The sequence below is a fragment of the Mirounga leonina genome, unplaced genomic scaffold, assembly GCF_011800145.1.
Source record: "Mirounga leonina isolate KUSES-001 unplaced genomic scaffold, KU_Mleo_1.0 Mir_93, whole genome shotgun sequence".
In the NCBI taxonomy this organism is placed as follows: domain Eukaryota; kingdom Metazoa; phylum Chordata; class Mammalia; order Carnivora; family Phocidae; genus Mirounga; species Mirounga leonina.
This window is the reverse complement of record NW_023270854.1, coordinates 49,122,548-49,150,451: the sequence shown is the minus strand read 5'-3', so window position 1 is coordinate 49,150,451 and position 27,904 is coordinate 49,122,548. Positions and strand designations below refer to the sequence as shown.

General features: G+C 35.9%; 1 protein-coding gene across 5 annotated transcripts in view; it reads right to left on the bottom strand.

Annotated features, from left to right (window-relative positions):
• The window catches only part of ROCK1 (Rho associated coiled-coil containing protein kinase 1), a 152,550-nt gene that overhangs the window by 35,775 nt on the left and 88,871 nt on the right, over positions 1-27,904 (bottom strand). For all 5 annotated transcript variants that reach the window (XM_034995979.1, XM_034995980.1, XM_034995981.1 and 2 more), the window contains 8 exons: positions 23,348-23,483; positions 22,117-22,208; positions 21,771-22,017; positions 11,750-11,856; positions 10,404-10,554; positions 4,687-4,847; positions 3,358-3,542; positions 1,524-1,593 (listed from right to left, as the gene is read on the bottom strand). In XM_034995979.1, coding sequence (XP_034851870.1) covers positions 1,524-1,593; positions 3,358-3,542; positions 4,687-4,847; positions 10,404-10,554; positions 11,750-11,856; positions 21,771-22,017; positions 22,117-22,208; positions 23,348-23,483 — 1,149 coding nt within the window. The remainder of the gene's footprint in view (positions 1-1,523; positions 1,594-3,357; positions 3,543-4,686; positions 4,848-10,403; positions 10,555-11,749; positions 11,857-21,770; positions 22,018-22,116; positions 22,209-23,347; positions 23,484-27,904) is intronic.

Genomic DNA, 27,904 nt, shown 5'->3' with positions numbered 1-27,904 from the left:
GCTTATAAAGTTAAACAACATACAACCCAACAATTCTCCTCCCAAGTATTTACCCAAGACAAATGCAAGCATATATCCACACAAAATCTTATATATGAATTTTCATTGCAGCATTATCCCAAATTGTAAACAATCAGAGGTTCATCAACAGATGAATTTTAAAAATTGTGGAGTATTCATACTGAACAATAAAAAGGAATGAACTGCTGATACAAATGACATGATACACCTAAAAAATATTTTGCTGAGTAAAATATGCTATGAGTAAGCATTAGATCCATATTGTGTTAAGATGCTGTGATTACAGAATAAACTTCTAGTTCTGCAGTCTTTTTTGTAAACTATCCTTTTTCATATAAAAGATAAGGGAGAAAAAAATAGTAAGAACCAGCAAATAGCTGTGAAGAATTACTTTTATACTGTAAACTTACTTATCCCTCTAAGAAATAGCACTTCTCTAGGGGAAAAATACAAATATTTCAATGGGCATGTAAATAAAAGAGGTACTAGATGATTACTCTGTGAAAGTATATGGACAAGAAAGTGTGCATGATATTATAGACCACTCTGTAGAAGTCAGTACTATAACACTTTGAACAGTTAAGGTTAATCTCTACCCAGGGAAAGATTTTTTAACAATACTGATTTTTTTAAAAATTAAAATCACTGATAGTCTAACAAGCCAAGAAAAAAATAGGCAAAAAATACCAAGTCACCATGTTTATTAGGAGATGAGCAGAGTACAGCATAAAGCTCTGAACACATGAAAGTTCTGTAGAGCTCTACTAGTGTTCAGATTCTTTATTTAGGAAATCATTATTTCCAATATTGTTCACTTGATTTCTAGGGCATGTTCACCAGCACAACTCAAACTCTCTCATTTAAGTGCACTAAGACTTGTAAGAAAAGCGGCTGCTAGTGTTCACAGTAATGGAGAAGCTAGGTAAATGTTAAGTTGAAATGGTGGAGTATAAACTTGGCAACCAAAAGAAACAAAAAATGCAGAGGCTTCAGTAACATCTCAAAGCACTGGCTATAAATGTTAAAGTAGTAGTGAAAATAACCTGCCCTGCAGCCAGTAAGAGTTAGAATGACTTCTATGGAGAAAAAAGCAAAATAGATGCATGAAGTGCATACGGAGAGCTAAAACAAGACCAAAGCTTTTGAGCATTAACTATATCTATAACTGTATGCAGTTACACCTACAAATGTAACGTGCATACATGAACCATGCATGAAAATACTGACACTCCAAGCACCCAAGCTTGCTACCAGGCAAACAAAACCCTTAACGAAGTCTTATATATAGCTTTAGTTTGATGGCAGTTCTAGAAATATTTCACAGAAATGGTCATTTCTTTATAACGTACACAGATCATGAACTCAGATTCAGAAATGAAATGTAGAGATGGGGATATATAAAGGGGGAGAAAACTACTTCACGGTCATTTGGAAAAAAGTCACAGTTCACATTAAAAATCTTAATACTTTGTTTTAAGCCAAGTGTTAAAAATGATTCTTACCGAGAAATACTGCTCAGCTTCAAGCTGATCTTGGAGCTCCCGCATCTGTCCTTCATTTCCTCTATACTGTCTTCAGGTAAAAGAGAAAACCGTAAATGAATGCTATTTACACTAGGCTTTATATTATTCTTTATTTATTACAATTGCTAAAAACAAAAAGGTTTACTAAAATGACCTTTGTTTTTAAAAATCATACTTCATTACACAGTATTACTTTATTATATTTGATCAGGTCATGCTGTTTGGTTCCATTTTACTCCTTATAAAATGATACTGTGCAAAGCAGAGGGAACTGTTTTCTAACGTGACTTTCAGGAGAATATTAATTGTGGATTAATCCAAGTTGCAAAAATAAAAATGATACTTTTTTGGTAAGTGTTAATAGAGAAAAGCATTCTTAAAATACATTTTATTTTTATTTTATTTTATTTTTTAGAGATTTTATTTATTTGAGAGAGAGGGCACAAGCAGGGGGAGCTGCAGGCAGAGAGAGAAGCAGACTCCTCACTGAGCAAGGAGCCCAATGAGGGACTCGATCCCAGAACCCTGAGATCATGACCCGAGCGAAGGCAGTTTAGTCGACTGAGTCACCCAGGTGTCCTTTAGGGATACATTTTAAATATCTTATGTAGTAAAGTAAGCAAATAAAAAGAGGGGACATGAAAATATTTAATAAATATTAAGAATATTATACATGCTATACATTATATATACATATAATACTATACATGATGGCCAATAAAGCTTGGGGGTGGGGCTGGAAATGAAAAACCAGGTAAGAAACAAGAAAGGAGGCAAGAACAATAACTGACAAAGGAGGAGGAACACAGACACATCTACATATATATGCAATACACACAGGAACACAATTCACATAGAAACAGATAAGACAGTTATCTGTTATCTGACAATGCAACCCACAAACATACATGCTCAAGGATAAACAATTCTGTCTGCATCTGCTAGATTTTCATATTAGATAGTAATAGCTTTGTATTTTCAGCATCTACCAAGGCATATGGTTGATAAAAGAACATAACAGATGTTCACTGAATGCTAAGTGAAAGTTATTTAGGGAGAAGAAAACTATGAAACACATTACGTGAAAATGATGGCTCTAAAAGGGGGAAAAGAATTTTGCCAATATAAATCCAACAAAACAAAAACCAATAATTTTATTCAAGAATCACTATGCTGTAAATGAAGGTGGCAAATGAAGATATTGTAACATAAATCTAGAGGAAATAAAAACACATGACTTGGCATAAGATACACTCATCTTTGACATTAAATTTCTGAAGCATGTCTTTATACCAATTCTGAAAGTACAAACAACACCTTGCTTTGTCTCTACTTCAAGTAAGCGAACACATCACATCTCAGAGTAGAAGAAAAAAGGTACTTTGCATTCTGAGATGAACCAAAGAAACAAGACAAATACAGGGTCATCATGTCTAACTCTAGTTTCTAAAATAAAGAAACACTGAACATTTCCCGTAACGTACTGAATCTTATCCCTGATTTTTGTAATTCTAGTGTGAAGAAACATGACTTGTGGGTATGAAAATCATATGACAAAACTGTAGCTCTCAGTTTAATGGTAAAGTCAGTAAGTAGCCTTGATAATCTCCTTTTTTCTCCTCTTAAAGATCTCTACTTTTTATTTACTAAGGCTCCCTTGCAAACCTTTGTAAATTCTTTCACTTCTAAATGAATTTTTCTAAAGTCTTCCTTTCACTAACTCCAAATACATTATTTCCACACACATAAAATATCAAACATAAGCAAATGCAGAACACAAAAAAGAAAGAAAAATGTTATTTTTGAGACTTACTTTGTAAGCTGAGCTAATTCAAATTCTAATAATCTCTTTGCTTCCAATAAAGTATTTATTTCCTGTTTCATGTGCTTTTCTAAACCTTTTAAATTGTCTGCTTCAAATGCTTGAGTCTTCAATTCATTCTGTAACAACAGTCGCTTGTTTGATTCCTGCTCCAGTTGAAGGGATAGATTCTTAACCTATGAATGAGAAAAGTAATTGGGATCTTACATCTCACTATTTATTTATTTAGACAGACTTATTTATTCATTTGAGAGAGAGAGAGAACAGGGGGTGTGTAGGGGGCAAAGGGAGAGAGGTAATTTTATGAATACTTTGGTCCCCAAGTTTCCCATGACTACTCAGTATGTCTTTTCTCTGGTTGTATCAAGTCCTTTTTTGTCCTTCACTTACCTATCTTCTCTCATTAATCACTCTTTTATTATCATCATCACTGATAATGTTCCCTTTACCAACTCTGGCTTCTGACTCTCAAACTATTAACCTTTGAGGTCTTACCCAACCTTTAAATAATGGTAGTATCTCATCCACTCCTTTAAAGAAGTCTTTCCTGACTATTCTGGTCTTCTCTCTCTCCCTTCTTTAACTTATATATGTGAATTATTATTTTAAATCTTATAAGTGATTTCTAAAATACATATAATAAAACACAAGGATATAGTATCATTTTATCTTTTTATTTACTGCTTTCTAAAAGTGTACCCTGTGCTATCAATCAATCTAAACCAGTCAAGACTCTGTGGTTTAACATTTTTCTTGAAATCTAAGAGCAATTGCTCCTCTTTGGGATTACTGGGTAACTTTACAATAAAGGTTGTTTTTGTTTTTTAAAAAAGCAGATGGTCATGGGTGCCTGGGTGGCTCAGTTGGGTAAGCGTCTGCCTTCGGCTCAGGTTATGATCCTGGGGTCCTGGAAGTGAGTCCTGCTTTGGGCTTCCTGCTCAGCGGAGAGTCTGCTTCTCCCTCTCCCTTTGCTTGTGCTCTCTCTCATGTGCGTACTCTCTCTCAGAATAAATAAATAAAATCTTAAAAAAAAAAAGCAGATAGATTCTTCAGGGGAGGATCTATAACACTTCTACAGAGTTGTACTGTCATAGTGCAAAATAGCATAGAACCTACGGTGTGAATGTTCACTAACTATCTGTGGATGAAAATCCTAGGAGGTAAGGGTATAGTGGTGGCCTTACAGCAGTGAACATATACATACAGGTTATTTTATTCAAATCTCCTCTATGTTGTTTAAATTACAGATAATGACTTTTCAGTCATAACTTATGATTGTTTCTTTTATAAGATGAACAAAACCAGTACTATTTTTCTTACTTCATCCTCCATCCTTTCTTTATTTTCAGTCAAATGCTCGAGCTTCTGCTGAGATTGTTTCAGATCAACATCTAGCATTGAACACTGTTTCTCAATCTGAACAACTCTATTTTCAGCCTTCTCTCGAGCTTCTCTCTCTTCCTTCAGCTTTTTTTCCATTTCTGTGGGGGAAAAAAAAAGAGTTACAAACATACATACTTCATTTTCAAATGTATAAGACAAATTGGTGTATAAGACAAATTGGTGCCAAAAATCCCTACTGTTTTTATCCTGGGATTCTAATAGAGCTATTCACTATAGAAGTCCTAAGGTTATCTGAATTATTTGTATAGTAGGATCTCTAAATGAAGGTAGTTATAAAATATAATAAAGTAATAAAATCTTCTAAATCCAGCCCATGCCCAATGATATGAGATTATTCAGTGCCATTTTCAGACCAGAAGGTGAAAATATAGCTGGGAAAAAAGTGAACTAATAAGAAAAATGGGGGTAGTTCAGATAAAAGCAGAAAAATAAGGCTGTGATTATTAATCTATACCTTGCACTGTTCCAGAACAGTGGACTTAAGGCTGATAGGAATTCTGATTTATGCATCTCAGATAAACAAGATTCCATGGTAGTATAATACCTACTTTAATCATTACCAGAACTTACTAGTCTACAGTGAGGCTCCTTTTTTGAGATATGATAACTAAGGTTCTGAGAGGTTAACTTTTCCAAGGTCTGGCAACTAGTAAGTTGGACCAAATGACTCAAACTTGAGTCTGCTTTTCCATCCTCAGAGACTGCCCTCCAGGTGACAAAATAGAAACCAACAGAATAGAACTTCCTCATCTTTCCTCCCAAACCTACAAACTTAGCCACACCAATAATCATTACTTCTTAATTCCTGTCTCTACTCAAACATAAATCTATCCACTTCTGTTTTGGACTTTGTTTCTTCAATTATTTCATCTCTTCTCTGCCTCAATAATTTCCTGCTCCCAACTGAATCATTCTCATCAACATAATAATCTAATTTATTATCTCTCCTCCTAAAATATCCTCTACTGATCTCATATTCCTTCTCAGCTACCATCCATCTCTGTTGACGAACTTCTGAAAGGGCTATCTACATTTGTCTCCAGTGCCTCATCTACTATTCATTTATTACTTTCCATTTCTTCTATCTCCAGCATTCTGCTGAAACTGCTTCGTATGATAACCAATGATGTCCATCTTGTAAAATGCAGAGGACACACAATGTTCATGTCTTCATCTTTACTGACCTTAATAGAATTCAATATATTGAACAACTTCCTCATTTTTTTCAATACTCTTCGAGTTCTAATACCATACACTCTTTTGGCATTCCTGTGACCCCTCTCGCTGTTCTTTCTTGGTGTCCTTTGCTGGTTTTTCCTCTTCTATCTGACCTCCAAATGTTACGACTACCTAAGGGCTCCTTATGATTCCTTTTCTATTCTGCCTTTATTCTTCCCTTAGCTGATCTCATCAGGTTCTGCATACAGCTCTATGTGTGTGACTCCTGAATTGATACCTCTCCTCTTAGCTCGACTTATATAACAATTGACTATTTGACATCTCCACCCACATATCTAATATGCTTTTCAAAGTTAACATATCTAAACAGACAATTTTATTTCCCTCCCCTCCCAAATCCCTCCTATCTCAGTCATCTCAATGTCAAAACATATTAATATCTGTCCAGCTGTCAAAATTAAAAAGCCTGAGGGGCGCCTGGGTGGCTCAGTTGTTAAGCGTCTGCCTTCGGCTCAGGTCATGATCCCAGGGTCCTGGGATCGAGCCCCACATCGGGCTCCCTGCTCGGCGGGAGGCCTGCTTCTCCCTTTCCCTCTCCCTCTGCTTGTGTTCCCTCTCTCTCTGTGTCTCTCTCTGTCAAATAAATAAATAAAAATCTTAAAAAAAAAAATTAAAAAGCCTGAGTCTTTCTTGATTCCTTCTTTTTCCTCTTTCCATCCAATTCCTTACCAACTCTTGCCTTCTGTATCTCCATTTCTTTCTAGCTCTACTACCCACCAATGCCTATAGATTAGAGCCTTCTAGTTGATTTCCCTATTTAAACTGTTCTCTCGGGCGCCTGGGTGGCACAGTTGGTTAAGTGACTGCCTTCGGCTCAGGTCATGATCCTGGAGTCCCGGGATCGAGTCCCGCATTGGGCTCCCTGCTCGGCAGGGAGTCTGCTTCTCCCTCTCCCACTCCCCCCGTTTGTGTTCCCTCTCTCGCTGTGTCTTTCTCTGTCAAATAAATAAATAAATAATCTTAAAAAAATAAATAAATAAACTGTTCTCTCTCAAAATGATTTTCCACACAGTAGTAGAAGTGGTCTTTTAAAAACATAAATTATACCTTCCAGCACAGCTCAAAACACTACAATGGCTATCCACTATTCTTAGAATAAGGGTATTGAACTTATCACCTCTTCGGCCTGGAACATACTTCCCTCTGCTCTTTCAATGGAGGTTCATTTTGATTCAAATAGTATTAGTTTAGAGAGGCCTTTCCTCAGAACCCCATCTAACATAGCAATTCTTAGAAACTATCACATGATATTTTCTTCATATTAATGACTACAATCTATACCTATTTTCATTTATTTGCTTTTTTTGTTTATCTCCACCATCAGAATATAATCTCTAAGAGGTAGGGTTCTTGTAAGTCTTACTCTGTGGTATATATTCCCAGGTATGCCTGGCCTATGGTAGACAGTCAATAATTAACATATGTGAAAGAAATAAAAGTAGTTTAATATCGCTACATCATGAGATACACATAAGAAAGTGCAGAGCAGTAAGACTATAAAGACAGGTTAAGTGCTAACTCAAAGATTCTTTATGTCATGAGAAGTCTGACGTGTATCTTGCAAATAGTGAAAAGACAAAAGGATTTTAAGAATGACCAGCACAGTAAGATTTAAATTTCAAAAAGATCACTCTGGCCTAAGTGGGAACAATAGATCGATGAGTAGAATAATTCCTGGCATAGTAATAATTAAAAGTTTACTGCAATAAATCAAGCAAAGTGATGACATCACCATGAACTAAAAGAGAAAAGGAAAAGAGGAATATATTGTATATATCATTTGGAAGCAGAAATGCTGAATGATTCCCAGACTTCCGGCTTGGGTTCCGGATGTTGAATATCACCACCTTTAACCATAATAATTTTTCCCATTTATTGAAAGCTTTTTTTTTTCCTTTTCTCTCTTACTTTCTATTTATTTATTTGAGAGAGAGAGTGTGCAAGTGGGGGGAGGGGAAGGGGAAGAGGGAGAGAGAGAAATCCTCAAGCAGACTCCCCACTGAGTGCAGAGCCCGATGCAGGGCTTGATCCCAGGACCCTGAGATCATGACCTAAGCTGAAATCAAGAGTTAGTCAGATGCTTAACCAACTGAGTCACCTAGGAGCCCCCCATTTATTGAAAGCTTTCTATGTACAGGCACTTTACATACATTTGTTCACTTAGTATCTTTTTAATAGTCACAGTATAGCTAAGAGGCAAAACAGATTTGTTTGATTCCAAGCCTGGGCTCCTAAAAACTATATAGCCATTAACTAGTATTGTGAGAATAAGAGATTAGAGCAGGTTTGACAGATAAAATCATAAGCTTTCCCTTGAATGAACTGAATTTATTATATTTTTAAAAGATTTTATTTATTTTGAGAGAGAGAGTGTACAAGTGGGGGGGAGGGGCAGAGGGCGAGAATCTCATGCATACTCCCCACTGAGCGCAGAGCAGACGTGGGGACATGGGGCTGAATCTCATGACCCTGAGATCATGACCTGAGCCGAAATCAACAGTCAGATGCTTAACTGACTGAGCTACCCAGGCATCCCTTGAAAGAACTGAATTTAAAGTGTCAAGTAACACTTCCAGATTGTAGCCAGTTACAAAGAAGTGCAAGGTGAAAAAAGGAGAACTCCTTTCTAAAAGTCTGGCTCTAAAGGGATGGAATAAAATAGTGGCAGTAAGGATCATGTATTACTACAGGGGTTTATCTTTTTTTTTTTTTTAAGATTTTATTTATTTATTTGAGAGAGGAGAAAGAGAGAGCACAAGCAGGAGAGGGGCAGAAGGAGAGAAGCAGCAGACTACCCACTGAGCAGGGAGCCTGACGCAGGGCTCAATCCTAGGACCCTGGGATCACTACCTGAGCCCAAGGCAGACACTTAAAAGCAACGGAGCCACCCAGGTGCCCACCCTTTTTTTTCTTTTTAAATGGAAGAGACTTGCACATGTTCACAAGGAAGGATTCAGGGGCACTTGGGTGGCTCAGTCAGTTAAGCGTCTGCCTTTGGCTCAGGTCATGATCCCAGAGTCCTGAGATCAAGTTCCGCGGTGGGCTCCCTGCTCAGTGGAGAGCCCGCTTCTCCCTCTCCCCGTCTACCCCGCCCCAATGCTCGTGCTCTCTAGCTCTCTCACTCGCTCTCGCTCTATCTCAAATAAATGAATAAAATCTTAAAAAAAAAAACCAAACAAACAAGAAAGGATTCAGTGGCGGGGAAAGGTTAAGGATAAAGAAGAGAAAAAGAGAGAAGATGAGATAAGAAGAGACTAGATCTGAGTACAGCTAGCACATATTAGCCAGAACAAGAGGAGGATCAGTATCTTCTAAGAAGAGAGGAAAGACAATGAAGATGAGTAAAGAAATAGGACAGGCTGATTAAGAGAACAAGACTTTGAGGAGTTCACACCTATGCTTTCACTATTTCTTTTCTTTTTTTTTTTTTTAAAGATTTTATTTATTTATTTGAGAGAGAGAGAATCAGAGAGAGCACATGAGAGGGGGGAGGGTCAGAGGGAGAAGCAGACTCCCTGCCGAGCAGGGAGCCCGATGCGGGACTCGATCCCGGGACTCCAGGATCATGACCTGAGCCGAAGGCAGTCGCTTAACCAACTGAGCCACCCAGGCGCCCTATTTCTTTTTGAAATAGGAGAAAAGCTCACCTAAAAGTGGAGTGATAAAGGAATGGCAAAGAAGTCTGAGAACAAAAATGTCCTTCTGAGAGAAGAACAGTGAGTGATGTATTAAAAACTGAAAGCTCTAATGCACTGGGCTAAGCCCCATCTAAAGAACTACTTGAAGTGAAGAAAGTAGTTGGTTGGTCTGATCTAAGGTTGTGTTTAGAGGCATACCCAGTATAGTGGAAATACAGAGGAATCAGAAAATTGAGGGTACAAAGCAAGAAAGCAGATGAACTAAAAGACAATGAGTTCCAGAATGGATCAGGAAGAAAATAAAGGAAAGGGCTAAAAAAATTGGGACCAAAGAGAGATTCCACTGACATGTATAGGAAATGGAGGATAACAGAATGAGGGAAATAGAAGGTGAAATTTAATAAAATGGAAGGTATTGGGGTGCCTGGATGGCTCAAGTTGGGTGTCCCAACTCTTGATTTCGGCTCAGGTCAAGGTCTCAGGGTTGTGAGATTAGGCCCCATGCTCAGCGGGAAGTCTGCCTGAGATTCTCTCTCCCTTTGCACCCCCACTAAAATAAATAAATCTTAAAAAAAAAAAACAAAAAACAAAAAAAGAAGGTATCAAAAGAGGAAAAAAGAGAAGTATCTTTTTACTAGATCACAATTTATAATTTTTAAGCATTTATACTATTATAAAATGAAATTTTAAATAAATTTTTTTGGTAGGCATTATTTAAAAACTAATCATGTAGAAAATATTAAAACTGACACTTACCACACATTGCAACAGACTTTGCCTCTTCAATAGATTGATGTTTGTCAGTTAAACAAGCTTTGGTTACTTTATGTTCATTTACCTCTTGTTCTAAATGTTGTTGTAATGATTTAAGCTTATAGTTTAAATCTATCTCTAAATTATTTTTTTCCTGTAAAATGGAAATGAATTATGTAATACACTATGTAAAAGACACATGATTAAATCTTACATTATTTAATATTCTATAAGAGATAATATATGAATCACATGGACCTGAAATGTGACACCATATTTACTTAAATATTTTTATTTAGGACATAATTTTATTTTTTATGCTTTCTTGTATATTTCATATTACTTATAATGTCTTACTTTAAAAATCATGATAAGCACATACAATTAAAAGCAAAATATCACCTCCCCCCCCAATAGGGTTGTGGTGGTGGTTATATTCAAGAGGGCTCACTGCTAGGATCAGAAATGAAGGACAATTCTTTGGTTCATTAAAAAAAAATTTGCTGCCACTTTAAAAAAATTTAGATTTAAATCTATATTAGTTTACATTAAATTATGATTAAATTAAATCTACACCTAGATTTACATTGCCTTGACAAAAGGACAAGTCAAAATGTATTCCATTTCTAATTGGGTGCATCTTCTATTCTTCCATCTTTCATCCTACATCCACATTTACATCAGGCTTAGACATACTGCTCTGATTATCACAAAACCTGTCCAAAGGACAAAATAAGTGGTGCATTTTCTGATCCTTTATCTGAGGATCTAGTAAACCTATATTTCAGGGAGGAATTGAAAATGTGAGAGCTAGATCTGCATGTTATCTATTTAATCCTTTTCTCAGCAAGGTAAGGACAGAGGATAACCAATGACATTTCTGATTAGTGAGAGAACTATATGCAAAGGCCAAACATATATGCTCTTTTCTACTTTGCTAACTTTTACCAATAAAATGGAAAAAGCATTCACGGTCTATCATACACCTATCCTTTGTTTTCTTTTTTCATAAGGCTAGTAAGGTTCAGCACCTTCATCTTACCCAAGTACAAAAACATGGAGGAAAAATTCTACATGAAAAGATATTTCCAAACCAAAGTAATTTGTGATAATCAGATAATATCAAACATCTAGATGGTACCCTTCAAGGTTAAAAACAAACAAAAATAACACAATAAAAAGCACTAAATAAGACACACATACACCCCCACAAAACCACCACCAACCATAAAAACTTTTAGAAATGCAAGTATATAAACATTAGGAATGAAAGCTATTTTATAAAAATACATTATAATATTTGATAGCCAGTACACAATATCTCATAATTGGTACGTTAAATCATTTACCTTTTCTGAGTGATTAAGCAGGTCTTGAGCTTCTTTTCTTTCTCCTTCCACTCTTTCAAGATTATGTTTGAGATGCTTCACCTCCTCTTGTAAAGATGTAATTCGAGCTATGAAGTGAGAAGTTCAAGTAACAAAGTCATCAAAAGAAAAGTCTGTTTTTCTTTTTCAGCATGATCATTAAGATAAAAAAGTTTTAGGGGCGCTTGGGTGGCTCAGTTGGTTAAGCACTGGACTCTTGGTTTTTGCTCAGATCATGATCTCAGGGTCAAGCCCCAAGACGAGCTCCACACTTGGCACGGAGTCTGCTTGAGATTTTCTCCCTCTCTAAAATAAATAGGTAAAATCTTTTTAAAAAAGCCAAGAAGTTTTAAATTTCCTGATTAGGTAGAATTTATTAAATTATGAAGTATTATTAATTTTTTATTATCAAAATATTTTTATTTATAATTAATTTATTTGATATTTTCTTGGTAACATATACAATAACTACAATATGCAGTAATAAAAATGTTAATGCTAATTGGAAATCATCCAGTACATATTCCTCATTTCACAAATGGTCAAAGAGATGGAGCCTGAGCTTGGTCCAGAAATCAGATATAGTCATTTTATTAAGTGTTCTTTTCTAGCATATTAAGAGTAAGACCCTTTAGTTAATTAAGGCAAGTATTTCAGTATTCTTTATGTGCCAGACATTCTGAAAAGCCTTTAATTACTCTTAAACTTAATGAAGCCATACTCTGTTTTTATAGGAAGCTGAAATTTAAGGAACTCAAGTGCTCTAACAAAGCTTAGTTTTAACCTACCACCTCAGGCTCATGCCATGCAATGGTAGCAACTCATATATTTGGTAACTCTCTTCATTAGAACATGCTTGAGGCCTTATGTGTTTTTAATGCATAAATATTTAACAAACACAGATTTAATACACAGAATCTATTTTTTAAATAGACTATTTATTTTTTAAAGATTTTATTTCTTTGACAGAGAGAGCACAAGCAGAGGGAGAAAGAGAGAGAGAGAAGCAGGCTCCCTGCTGAGCAAGGAGCCCAATGTGGGACTCGATCCCAGGACCCTGGGATCATGACCTGAGCTGAAGGCAGCCGCTTAACCGACTGAGCCACCCAGGTGTCCCACAGAATCTAATATTAGTATTATAATTATATTGCAAGTAAGAACCTATTTTCTTATTCTGTGATTCAAAGCAACCTAGGATTCAACAGGGAAATGGATAAAGCACCCAAAAAGACCAGGAAAAATTCTGTACTTCTCTAAGTTCAGTGTTTAACTTGCCGGACCTGCCAGAGATTTCAATGTATTCTACCTGCCTCCATATTTTAGTGTTTCTGAATTAGTTCTTTAATGAACAAATGAATATTACATCTTTGGCACCTGATAATGCTTTGCTGGACTAGTTCTAGGATCCAGAGAGCAATGAAACAAATTTATTTACACACAAATTTACAGACAATACTGGAATTATGTTCATGTAGGAGAAACACCTGCTAGTTTCTTTCAAATGGCTGAGCAAAAAATACAAATTATGTATGTGTTTGTATGGACAGAAATAAAGCTAATGTGGCAATATGTTTAAATGTTGAAGTGCTAGCAAAAAAAATGCTTCTTTCGGTATTTAAAATAAATAATAGGCTTTAAGTATCTGTACAAAGATAGTAAATTCAGGTTAAACTGAATTTTTCATGTAGAATAAGATTATATAAACCAACTCCTAAGAAGAAAAAGTAAGAAAAATATAGGTGTTGAATCCTACATAGAATCCTAATAAGCCTATGAAAGACTTATTAAAATATAGTTTATTTTCTTTATTCTATTTTTAAAAACATGCTAAGAAAATGTAACATGTTTGTGTAATATATAAAAACAAAAACAAAGAACCCTCCTATACAAAATTTTATAAAAATATTGTGAAAGGATTAAGAACCAAAATATCAGGTATCATAACCCAAACTGAACAGGGAATACCTTCATGATCTAATCAAACAATTCAACAGGCCACAATAAAGGAAAAAATATAAACTGGACTACATTAAAAATAACAACAGTGAGACCTCCTGTTCATAAGCAGACAGCATTTAAAAATTAAAAGACAAAACAAAGAGAGGGAGAAAAGAACTACGATACATTTATTTGATAGACGACTAACACCTAGTGGTTATACAAACCAGTAAGAAAAAGGGAAACTATCTAATAAAAAAAAAAAAAAAGAGGCAAAAGACTTGAACAGCACATCACAAACTGCCAACAAACATGAAAAACCGCTCAATCTTAGACACCAGGGAAATGCAAATTAACCCATAAGGAAATACCATCACACCCCATTAGAATGGCTAAAACATCAATGCTGACAAAACTCAATGGGGACTGAGTATTGTTCTTAAAGAGAAAGTGGAACAACTGGAACTGTCATATACTCCTGGTGAATGTAAACTGGGGTAGCTACTTTGATATACAGGTATACCCTGGAAATATTGCGGTTTGAGTTCTACTAGACCACAGAAATAAAGGGAATATCTCAATAAAGTAATCAAATTAATTTTTTGGTTTCCCAGTACCTATAAAAGTTACATCTACACTATACTGTATAGCCTATTAAGCGCACAATAGCACTATGCCTTAAAAATGTACATACCCTAATTTTAAAATTTGTTATTGCTAAAAAACACTAACCATTATCTGAGCTTCCAGTGAGTCAGTCTTTTTGCTGGGGGGAGGGTCTTGCCTCTATGTTTTGGCTGCTGACTGACCACGGTCGTGGTTGCTAATGGTTGCGTGGCTGTAGCAATTTCTTAAAATAAGACAACAATGAAGTTTGCCACATCGACTGATTCTTCCTTTCACAAACGACTTCTCTGTAGCATGAATGCTGCTGTTTGATAGATTTTACCCACAGAACCTCTTTCCAAACTGGAGTCAATCCTCTCAAACCCTACCACTGCTTTCTCAACCAAGTTTATGAAAGATTCTAAATCCGTTATTGTCATTTCAACAATCTTCACAGCATTTTCACCATGCATAGTTTCCCTCTCAAGAAACCACTCTCTTTGCTCATCCATAAGAAGAAACTCTTCATCTGTAAAAATTCTATCAGGAGCTTGCAGCAATTCAGTCACATCTTCAGACTCCACTTCTAATTCTGGTTCTCTTGCTATTTCCACCACATCTGCAGTGACTTCCTCCACTGACGTCTAGAACCCCTCAGTCATCCATGAGAGCTGGAATCAACTTCTGAATTTCTGGTAATGTTAATATTTTGACTTCTTCCCATGAATCAGGAATGTTCTTAATGGCATCTAGAATGGTGACTCCCTTCTAGAAGGTTTTTAATTGACCTTCCCCCGATCCATCAGAAAATTCTGTCTATGGCAGCTATGGCCTTATGAAACATACTTCTTAAATCATAAGACTTGAAAGACAAAATTGCCCTTTGATCCATGGGCTACAGAATGGATATTGAGTTAGCAGGCATGAAAACCACATTCAGCTCATTGTACATCTCCATCAGAGCTCTTGGGTGACCAGGTGTATTGTCAATGAGCAGTAATATTTTGAAAGACATCTTTTTTCTGAGCAGTGGGTTTCAGCAGTGGGCTTAAAATACTCAGTCAACTACTTGTAAACAGACGTGGTGTCATCTAGGCTTTGTTGTTCCATTTCTAGAACACAGGCAGAGTAGATTTAGCATTATTTTTCAGGGCCCGAGGATTTTCAGAATGCTAAATGAATATGGCTTCAACTTAAAGTCACCAGCTGCATTAGTCCCTAACAGGAGAGCCAGCCTGTCCTTTGAAGCTTTGAAGTCAGGCACTGACTTCTCCTCTGTTAATCGTGAAAAGTCCAAGATGGCATCTTCTTCCAACAGAAGGCTGTTTCATCTACATTGAAAATCTGCTGTTCAGTGTAGTCACCTTCAGTAATGATCTTAGCCAGATCTTCTGGATCACTTGCTGTAGCTTCTCCATCAGCACTTGCTATTCACCTTGCACTTTGATGTTATCCTTAAACCTCTGCTAGCTTCAGACTTTTCTCCTGCAGCTTCCTCACCTCTCTCAGCCTTCACAGAATTGAAGAGAGTTAGGGCTTGCTCTGGATTAAGCTTTGGCTTAAAGGGATCTTTTGTGGCTCCTTTGATCTTCTATTCAGACCACTCAAACTTTCTCTGTATCAGCAATAAGGCTGTTTTGGCTTTCTTATCATTCATGTGTTGACTGAAGTAGCACTTTTAATTTCCTTCAAGAACTTTTCCTTTGCATTCACAACATGGCTTACTGTTTGGCACAAGAGGCCTAGCTTTCAGCCTATCATGGCTTTCAACATGCCTTCCTCACTGAGCTTAATCATTTCTAGTTCTTGAGTTAAAGTGAGAGACGTGCAACTCTCCTTTCCCTTGAATACTTAAGCGGTCATTGTTGGTAATTGTTAACTGGCCTCATTTCAATATTGTTGTGTCTCAAAGAATAGAGGCCCATGGAGAGAGAGAGAGATAGGAGAAAGGCTGACAGGTGGAGCAGTCAAAACATACACAACATTTATCAATTAAGTCTGTGGTCTTTTATGGGTGTGGTTCATGGCACCCCAAAACAATTACAGTAGTAACACCAAAGATCACTGATCAAAGATCACTATAAAATAAATATAATAATAATGAAAAAGTTTGAAATATTGCAAGAATTACCAAAATGTGACACAGAGACATGAAATGAACAAATGCTGTTGGAAAATAGTGCTAAAAGTCTTGCTCAGTGCAGGGCTGCTGTAAATGTTCAATTTATAAAAAATGCAGTATTATCAAAGTGTTAAAAAGCAAAGTACAATAAAACACAGTATGCCTATACTTGGGATATATTTACTGAAGCTAAACATATTCTATGGTTCTGCCACTCCTAAGTGCATACCAACAAAATGCATAGGTATGATTAACAAAAAACATGTACAAGAAAATTCCTATAAATGCTATTCATAATAGCCCCCAAATGGAAATAATTACAGTATACACGTTTTACCACAGAATAAATGATAAACTGCAGTGGTCATACATAATAAACGGAATACCACACAGCAAGAAGAACTATTGCCTATACAACAATACAGACAAATCTCATAAACATAAGGGTAATCAAATAAATCAGACGCAAAAGAGTGTTTACTGCATGATTCTATCCATAAAAAGTTAAAAAACAAGCAATCACTTGCCTCAAATGAGCATCAATAAAAATACTGCAATGGACTAACACATATCAAATATATTAAAATCCAGGAGTTTATAAATATATTAAAAAGTGTCACTGGTCATCTTTGGAGGATGGAGGATACTTTGCTAAAAGGAAAGAATCAAGTATTTAACCTTTCTTTTATAAGCTGTACCTCTATGTAATTATATAAATGATGAGAAATGCTTATTTTTTATAGCAGTATTCCAGGTAACAAATGAATGAGGAATGATAAAAATAGATCATCACAGTTGAAAACTCTTCAATAGACACAGGATCTAAGCAACAATCATTAATGGCTACTAACATCACAAAACAAGACAGCCAGACTTTACCTGCCTCCAGGTGCCTAAATAATACTGCTTACAAGTATTCTTGCCAAAGCCCTACCTGAAATAGATCAAGTCTCTAGAAGTCCCAGCTTAAAGTACCAGAAGGGACAGAGCAACATGGTAATTGATACCAGTAGATGGAATCAGCAAAATTCAGATGTTCAATAGAACAAAAAAAACTAATTTCTTCAAATAACAGCAACAACAAACTACAAAGAATAAAAAAGGGAGGGCAAACCTGTAGATAAAAGAAGCCTAAGGGACACATTAATGAAATGCAATGTGCAGACCTTGGTAGGATCCAAATTCAAACAAAATAAATACAAGAACAGCAAGAGATTATGGGACTGCTGGAGAAATGTGAGCACTGACTAGGTATGTTACAATACTGTCATCTTTTTTCCAGGTTTTATAATATTGTGGTTATGTTTTTTAAAGAATCTTTAAGAGATACTGAAATACTTATAAACTAAACAAAGTAATGTCTGAGATTTGCTTCAAAATAATTCAGTGTCAGAGGTCTGGGGTATAAACAAAACAAGACTGGCTGTTAGATGATTACTGAAGCTGGATGCTAGGTACACAGGGGTCATTATAATATTCTACTATGGTATATGTCTGAAATTTTCCAAATTACAAAATTAAGGAAGAAATCAACTAAATGGTAGTTTTAAAATCTTTTTAAAATGGTTAATTTAAAAAATTGATCTTTTTGCATTTCAATCTAAGAATCATTAACTTACGAGATGAAGAGCTTACCATTTCATTTAAAATTTTCATTCCTTCAGGACATTTCAATTTTTGTCCACTTGTTTTGTTTAAGCCTCTACATCCTAGACTTTTGGAAGCTAGCTTTTGTCTGTTACAGCAGCCTTCTTGAAATACTAGTCCAGGTGTTGGCATCAAGCCTCAGCCTGTTTTTCTATAGACATGAAGCTAAGAATGCTTTTTCATTTTTAAAGGGTTGTAAAAGGTAAAAAAGAATATGTAACAGAGATATATATGTGGCCCACAACGCCTAAAATATTTACTACCTAATTATGTTTCAGAAGTCATTTTCCATACATACAAAGAAGCTTCTGCCCACTATGTATACATGGAATACCTTCAACTAAGAAATAATCATGACCTTGTCAGAAGCCCAGCATCACAAATTATGAGAAATTTATACCTGAGGGTCCTGTAATTCCTTATGAACCATAAAAAATTAATGTAGAAACTAAGTTCTTTTTCTACCATGATGCATCTTTGTATGTATATTGAACCTCATGTAAATCGTGTGCATTTTTAAATGCATATGAGCTTTGAGTCACATTTAAATAAATTAAAAACCAAGCCGTAAAGGGAGCACTGAAAAAGTATAAACATCAACAATAAAGCATGCTATAAATTTTCCTTAATTTCACCAATATCTAAAAATTAGATTCAGTTAAAATCATTTCTGATGAACATACGGATGATGGTCTCTTCCTTGAAAGCAAAAGCACTTCAAAGTTCAGTCATACCCAGATCACAGACTTAAAGAATTTTAAAATTGGAATGATATGTAAGAGTCACCTATTCTAATTTCCTTGGTTTATAGATACAGAAGGCAGATGAAGTGACTTTCACACAGGTAATAAGCTGTATATAAAAAAGCCTAGAGGGGCACCTGGGTGGTGCAGTCAGATTCTTGGTTTCCACTGGGGTCGTGATCTTAGGGTCTTGGGATCCAGCCCTGCCTTGGGCTCTGTGATAAGCGTGGAGTCTGTTTGGGACACTCTCTCCCACTGACCCCCCACCCCCTGCACTCTGTCTCTTTCTCAAATAAATAAATAAATCTTTAAAAAAAAAAGCCTAGAGAAGCAATTTAAGGAAGTCAAGTATGAAGCTTTTTTAATACATATAATGAGGTTACTTTCTTGGTTATATTCAGATCTATTTTAAGCCTAGTCCCTGAGAAATAAGACTGCACAACACTCAGCTAAAAACCAACGGGAGATCCTAATTTCCGTTTCCATAGTCACAGAAACTGACCCTAACCTCTCTCCACAGAATTATAGCTAATCATCAAGCCCCATGAGACCCCAAACTATGTTCCCATCCTGTGACTAAGGTTAAAAGGACTACCCCTCCCCCAATCTTCCCCTGAGAGTTCTGGCAACTTCCCTGCATATGTTTTGATTAGGTAGTATGAATGCTGTTGCTAATAGGAACAGAAAAATATGTGAGAAGTTGGTAGAGGCAGGCATCTTTTTGAAAACAATAAATTGATTACATTACCATTACCAAAATTGTTCCTTTACTATTAGTTACATTCAATCTTTTTCCTTTTAGATTCATAAAGACTGCTGATATCTGTAGTCCTAACCTTCCCAAGAACCTAATCCTTTACTCGTAATGGGATTCTATTTCTGTAATTGAGTTTCTATTTCTGCCAACGATGCAAAAGGAATTCCCAGGTTTCAATAGTGATAATCTTCTCTCTGGATTAGTCCCACTTTGAGTAAGACTCTTGTGAATTAGGCACGTTTTAAAATTCTCAGTAATCCAGCCATAAAATTGGAAATACCATATTACCGACCTCAGAGGGGTGCCTGTCAGAGTGAAGAACTTACAATGTGATAGAAAAGCAAGCATTATCCTGAAAGAGAAAGAAACCACTTCCAGTTTCACCAAGGTCACTTTCTTTTTTTTTTTGAGAGAGAGTGCATGTGAGGGGAAAGGTTACAGGGAGAGGGAGAGACAGAATCTCAAGCAGGCTCCAGACCCAGCGCAGGGCCCAATGCAGGGCTCGATCTCATGACCCTGAGATCATGACCTGCGCCAAAATTAAGAGTCAGATGCTTAACGGACTGAGCCACCCAGGCGCCCAAGATCATTTTCTTTGAGAATATCATCAAAAATATATTACTTTACACTTAGAGGGGCGCCTGGGTGGCTCAGTCGTTAAGCGTCTGCCTTCGGCTCAGCTCATGATCTCAGGGTCCTGGGATCGAGCACTGCATCGGGCTCCCCGCTCAGCGGGAAGCCTGCTTCTCCCTCTCCCACTCCCCCTGCTTGTGTTCCCTCTCTCGCTGTGTCTCTCTCTGTCAAATAAATAAAATCTTAAAAAAAAAAAAAATATATATATATATATATATTACTTTACACTTAGAAATGATTAGTATGGTAAATGTTTCTAGCCACATTAAAATTAACTTTTAAAAACTATCTTCCATTGAAAAACAAAATGTGGTATGCACACAGTGGAATATTATTCATCCTTAAAAAGGAAGAAAAATTCTTCTTTCTCTTTAAATTTTAATTTTTTAAACTGAAGTATAATTACAGTGTTATAATAGTTTCCAGTATATAATATAATGATTCTACAATTCTATACATTACTGTGCTCATTGGTAAGTGTGCTCTTTATCTCCTTCACCTATGTCACTTACCTCCCCCTGGCAACGACCAGTTTGTTCTCTGTATTTAAGTGCCAATTTTTTGTCTGTCTCTTTTTCGTTTCTTCTTTTGTTTCTTAAATTCCACATATGAGTGAAATCATATGGTATTTGTCTTTCTCTGACCGACTTATTTCAATTAGCATTATACCCTCTAGGTCTATTCATCTTGTCACGAATGGCCAAGATCTCATTCTTTTTCATGGCTGAGTAATTATTCCATTGTGTGTGTGTATATATATACACACACCACATCCTCTTTATCCATTCATCTACGGAGGGACACTTGGGTTACTTCCGTATCTTGGCTATTGTAAATGTTGCAATAAACACAGGGGCACATATATCTTTTTCAAATTAGTGTTTTTGTATTCTATGGGTAAATACCAAGTAGTAGAATTATTGGATCATATAATAATTCTTTTTTTTTTTTTTTTTTTTTTTTTTTTTAAGATTTATTTTAGAAAGAGAGAGCAAGCATGGGGGAGAGGGAGAGGAAGGGGCAGAGGGAGCCGGAGAGAGAGAATCCCCAGCAGACTAAGCCACCCAGGTGCCCCTAGTAATTCTATTTTTAATTTTTTGAGGAACTTCCACACTGTCTTCCACAGTGTCTGCACCAATTTGCATTCCCACCAAAGGTGGGAGAGGCGCAGGAGGGATCCTTTTTCTCTCCACATCTAAAAAAGAAGAAAATTCTGATACATGTTACGACATGGGTGAATCTTGAAGATATTACGCTAAGGGGAAAAAACAGAGATACAAAAGAATAAATATTGTATGACTCCTCTTTTATGAGACAGTAAAATTAATAGAGTAGGATGGTGGTTACCAGGAGCTGAAAGGAGGGAGAATGGGGAGTTATTATTTAATGGGTATAGAGTTTTAGTTTGGGATGATAAAAAGGTTCTGAAGATGGATAGTAGCGATGGTTGCACACAAATGTGATTGGACTTTATGCCACTGAACTGCACACTTAAAAATGGCTAAAAGAGTAAATTTTATGTTATGTATATTTTACCACAGTAAGAAAAAATATTACCTTGAAGGTCTCCAATCATCTCAGAATCATGACCTCTGTCTCTTCGTTCAGCTTCTAATACAGCTTGCAGCTGGTAATAGTCCTTGTCCGTCTGTGTCTTGGAATTCTCTAAAATTCTATTTCTCTCCTGCAATTCTCTGTTTAGGGACTCTAGCTGACTAACTGACTTACTCATCTCTGTGTGACTCTTCCTTAATCTTACGGCTGTGTCTGATTCTGTTCTAAGTAAGTCATTGGCTTCTTCTAGCTATTAAAAAAAAAAGAGAGCAAGAAAATAGGTTTTTGACCAAAATACCAACTTATTTTAATTAATTATAATAAAAAAAATCTTATTCCAAAAACTCACCTGCTTTTGTAATTGTGCCAGCTTCTCATTAGCAAGCTGTGAATTTTGACTTACTTTCTTTAAGTCTTCCAACTGATCCTTTAATGTAGAAACTAGAAAATGAAGGGGAAAAAAATGTAGAAATTAGAAAGTTATCAAAGAGGAAACATATAAATCCCTTTAAAAAAACGAAATTTAGTCTTAGGCCACAGTCAGCTATATTAGGTCCACTCCCAAAGTCAAATTTCATCATGGAAGTACTTATATTTAAATTCAACAGTAGAGAATGTAACAGATTTGTTTCCAGTGTTATTTCAGATTTTTATATTCCCTTAATGAGGTCAATCCATTAGTGAAACATTATAAACCCAGTTTTATTAGTATTATTTATTTTTTTGAATAGCACAAATCTTTGAAAAGTTCAATATCTGAAAAAATGGGTCAAAATTCAAAAGGTACCAAATGGGTCTGTGGTGTAGAATATGCCTTCCTCCCTCCCTGGTCTCAGTCCCTCTACCTCTCCTCCCCAAGAAACAACTACTACTTAATTCTTACATATTCTTCCTAAGACAGTGTCTATATCTATACCCTAAAACATAAAAACACAAACATTAATAAGTTTTCACATGCACTTCTATACACACACACACATATTTAAGCATGTCTAGATAAGCACTCGTTTTAAACAATCTGTACTGTTTTTTTCACTTAAAGATACATCTTAGACATAATGCTATAAATATCTTGTTTATGTATCAGTGTGCATGTGCACAAGTGCATACATAAAATAAATTCCTAGAAATGAAATCACTGGATCAAAGGGTATAGAAAACTATTTTAAATGTATTTCTAACACTAACATGAAAACACATGAAATTTTAGTTAATAGTTCTCAAATGGCTGCTTGTTAGACAGAAGTGCCTAGAGAGCTTATGAACAATACCAAGGCCCAGGCCACATGTCTAGATCAATTAGATTAGAATTGCCGGAGCTTAGGCATCAGGAGTCTTTAAAGCTTCCCGAGAGACTCCAAGATGCATGCAAGGATGAAAATCACTTCTCTAGTGTGATTTCTACTGACTTCAATATGCTAGACATTTATCTTGGGACATGGGTAATTAGCTCAGCGGTGCCTTAGGGCTGTGGCTTCAAAAATGAATCACAGGCCCTAAGTTTAAGACAACCTCACGACAAAGACCCTCAAGGACAGTGTTAGAAATTCCAGTGCTTTTCAAAAATTGTAACAATTCACCTTCATTTTCTACATTCCTCCTCTTCTCATTTTCCTGTTCTGCTTTTCTCTGGTACTCATTAATTCTATGCTGTAGCAACATTTTCTCCTTCTCAATCTGAGACACTGTAGATTCTAGGTTTCTTCTTTGATTCCCCTGAAAACATGAGGATACAAGTGACCATTGCAAATTAAACTCTTCATTTATTTAGAGGAATACTGTGTACTTTAAGAATAAAACACACAAAGACTTAAAATGGATTTTTTTGTTTCAAAATCAGAAAGTACCTGCTAACGACAACTTTCTAAGAATAGAATTAGCTAGCCTTATAAGAAGATAGAATCCCCCTATTCAAACCAGATATGTAAATTTTTCAGATTTTTAAATCCATGAATATAAAAAACAACCTTACAAATCTTATCAGAGAGCTGCTTTATTAGTTTAAGATGACCAGATTACATTATATTACCAATATTTTGGTTGATTTACAATCCTAAAGATATAAATATGAAAGATAATACTTACACATTTGATAACTAAATGGTGTAGAGCTCAAATGGTACCAAATGCTAGTGTGTGCAGTAAGTTCATTAGTCTCCGTGTGTCTCCCTTAATCCTCTTCCTGTCTCAACAACAACTTACCTTTTTAAAATGTTCTATGTATCTACCTACCAATGCATATTAAAAAGTAATGAAGGAAATACTTATTTTAGAACATGAAACCACATGAGAGGGGAGAGTTAAAGAAAAAAAATACCCAACCCTCACAACTTAAAAATTTATATTGTTTCTGAGTTACCACTTCTAGCACATTTTGCTTTTGATGCTTCATTTTTATCTTTAAGATTCCACACTGGGAAAACCTCCTTTTACTGCGTTTTTCTGGACTTTCCCATCATCAAGCAAAGCTCATGTTTTAAGTAAAATGCTGTTAGATTTAGTAAAATTTGCGGAGATCATCCAAGGTCTTCCCAATTCTAAGATTTTATCATCTAACTTTTTTTTCATTTTTAAATTTTGAAATAATTACACATTTCAGGAGGTTGCAAAGATAGTACTAAGAGGTTTCATGTACTCTTCCACTCAGTTTCCCCTAACAGATACATTTTATGTAACAACAGTACAGTAACAAAATGGAGGGGTTTAAAGTGTGTGTAGTTCTGTTATTTCAGCTCCTGTACAGATTCACGTAACCATCACCACCAGTCAAGATACAGAACTGTTTTATCAGCACAACCAACTCCTTCCAGCCAGCCACTACTTACAGCTGCACACATCACCCTTCTCCCACCAGCCATATCCCCGGCCTCCATCTGTATAATTTTGTCATTTTTTGAGAATGTTATATTAATGGAATCATACAGTATGGACCTTTTGGGACCGGCTTTTTACACTCAATATAACGCCCATGAGATCCATCCAAGTTGTGTTTTACCAATAGTTCATGCCTTTTTGTTGCTGCCTAGTACTCCAATGTATAGATATATCAAAGTTGGTTCAACCATTCACTTATGGTAGGACATTTTGATTATTTCTAGTTTTTGGCTATTACAAATAAGGCTACTATGAACAGTAGTATACAGGTTTTTTGAGGATATAAGTTTTCATTTTTTCTGGGATAAATGCCCAATAGTGCAATTGCTGGGTCGCCTGGTAGTTGCATGTTTAGTATTTTAGGAAACTGCCAAAATACTTTCCAGATTGGCTGTACAATTTTACATTCCCGTCTATAATGTATGAGGGAACCAGTTTCCCTATATTCTTGCCAGTTTTGGTACTGTGCTATTTTTTATTCTACTTGCTCTAATGATTATAAAATGATATCTCATAGTGGTTTTATTTGCATTTCCCTCATGGTTAATGATGTTGAGCATCTTTTCATGTGCTTTTTATCCACTCTGTCTTCTGCCAATTTTCAAATGGGATTATTTGTTTATTTACTGTCGAGCTTTAGAGTTCTTTAAATAGTCTAAATAGATTCCTTTGTGAGATACGTAGTTTGCAAATTTTTTTTTCCAATCTATATCTTGTCATTTCATCTTCTTATCATGGTCTTTCACAGAATAAATACTGTTAATTCTGATGAAGTCCAATTTGTTGAATTATTTTCCTTATGTGGATGTTTGTGGTGTCATGTCTAAGAACTTTTCACCAAGCTGTAAGTCTCAAGGATTTTTCACTTATTGTTTTCCTAAAAGTTTTGTTTTTATGTTCACCTTTAAATATATGACCCATCTTGAGTTAATTTTTACATAAAATGTGAGACTTGAGGTTCATATCTTGGTCTATGAATATCTAATTACTCCAAGCACCACTTGTTAAAAATTGCTTTTGCATCTTTGTAAAAAATCAGTAGGCTGGGGCGCCTGGGTGGCTCAGTTGGTTAGGCGACTGCCTTCGGCTCAGGTCATGATCCTGGAGTCCCTGGATCAAGTCCCACATCGGGCTCCCTGCTCAGCAGGGAGTCTGCTTCTCCCTCTGACCCTCCCCCCTCTCATGTGCTCTCTCTCAAATAAATAAATAAAATCTTTAAAAAAAAAAAAATCAGTAGGCTGTAAATGAGGGATACCAATCTGTGGTTTTCTTTGGAGTACTCTCTTGGTGAGATTTGGTTATCTGGGTAATTCTAGTTTCATAAAACTCACTGGGGAGTGTTCCCTTCTTTTATATATCCTGGAACAGATAGTGTAGAAATGGTATTAATTCTCCTTAAAACATTTGGTCAAACTCTCTAATAACACCACCTGGTTCTGGAGATTAGTTTTGGGGAAACTTTTTTATTTTTATTTTTTTTTAAAGACTTATTTGAGAGAGAGAGAGAGAAAGAGCGTGCACACGTGCGACCTGGTAGGGGGAGAGGCAGAAGGAGAGAATCTTCAAGCAGACTCCCCACTGAGCATAGAGCCCCACGTGAAGCTCAATCCCACAACCCATGATGAGTTTATGACATAAGCCAAAACCAAGAGTTGGCTGCTTAACCACTGAGCCACCCAGGCACCCCTACTTTTTGGGAAACTTTTAAATTATGAATTCACTTCAATAGTTATATAGGGCTATTCAAATAATCTATTTCACATTGTCTGAGTTGTGGTAGTTTGTACTTTTGGAGGAACTAGTCCATTTTACCTAAATTTCACACTTACATGTTTAGGATTGTTTGTAGTATTCCTTTATAATCCTTTTGATTATCTGTAGGGACTCTATGTCAGCTGCATCCCACAAATTTTGATGTTTTATTTTTATTGTTCAAGTATTTTTTTAAAGATGAAGAACCATAACTTATTTTATTATTGAGGTATAGTTGACACACAATGTTATGTTAGTTTCAGGTGTACAACACAGCAATTTGACAGTTCTCAATGTAAGTGTAGTCACCATACACATTATTACAATATTACTGGCTATATTCCCTATGCCATACATTTTATCTTCATGATTTATTTATTTTATAACTGGAAGTTTGTACCTCTTAATCCTCTTCACCTACTACTTCACCCATATCTCCAGCAACCATCAGTTTGTTCTCTGTATTTAAGAGTCTGTTTTTTTGTTTTGTTTTCTAGATTCCACATACAAGTGAAATTATATAGTATCTGTCTTTCTCTGTCTGCCTTATTTCACTTAGCATAAAAACCCTCTGAGACCATGTATGGTGTTGCAAATGGCAAGATTTCATTCTTTTTATAAGCCATAACTCTTTAACATAACTTTATGAGGGGGCACCTGGGTGGCTCAGTCTGCTTCTCTCCCTCTCCTTCTGCCCCTCCTCCTGCTCATGCTTTCTCTAATAAACAAATAAATCTTAAAAAAAAAACTTTATGAGACATAATTAACATTCCAACATATTCTTTCACTCCCCTTAAGACTTACTCTTTGACCTATGGATTATTTAGAACTGTGTTGTTTAGTTTCCATATGTTTGCAGATTTGCCCTATATCTGTTAGTCATTCTAGTTTGATTACATTTTGGTCAGAGAACACACTCTATGATTTAAATTTTTTTTTTAATTTGTAGAAGTTTGTTCAGGATGTGCTCTATGTTGGTATGTATTCTTTGAGTGCTTGAAAAGAATGTGTATTTTACTGTTGTTGGGTGCAGGGTTCTAGAACTGTTAAAAAAATCTTGTTGGGGGCGCCTGGGTGGCTCAGTTGGTTAAGCGACTGCCTTCGGCTCAGGTCATGATCCCAGGGTCCTGGGATCGAGTCCCGCATCGGGCTCCCTGCTCGGCAGGGAGTCTGCTTCTCCCTCTGACCCTCCCCCCTCTCATGTGCTCTCTCTCTCATTCTGTCAAATAAATAAATAAAATCTTTAAAAAAAAAAAAAAAATCTTGTTGGTTGATGGTGTGGTTGAGTTCTTCTGTATATTTGCAGATTTTCTGTCTATAGAGTGATAGTGGAGTCTCTAACAGTAATTGTGGATTTGTCTATCTTTTCAGTTTTATCAGCTTTTATTTCACATATTTTGTAGCTCTGCTATTTGGTGGATACAAATTTATGAATGCTACGTCTTCTTAGTGGATTGATCTTAACTTTAATCTAGCATACCAGAATTTTATCTGTTTTTTAGAAATGAAAT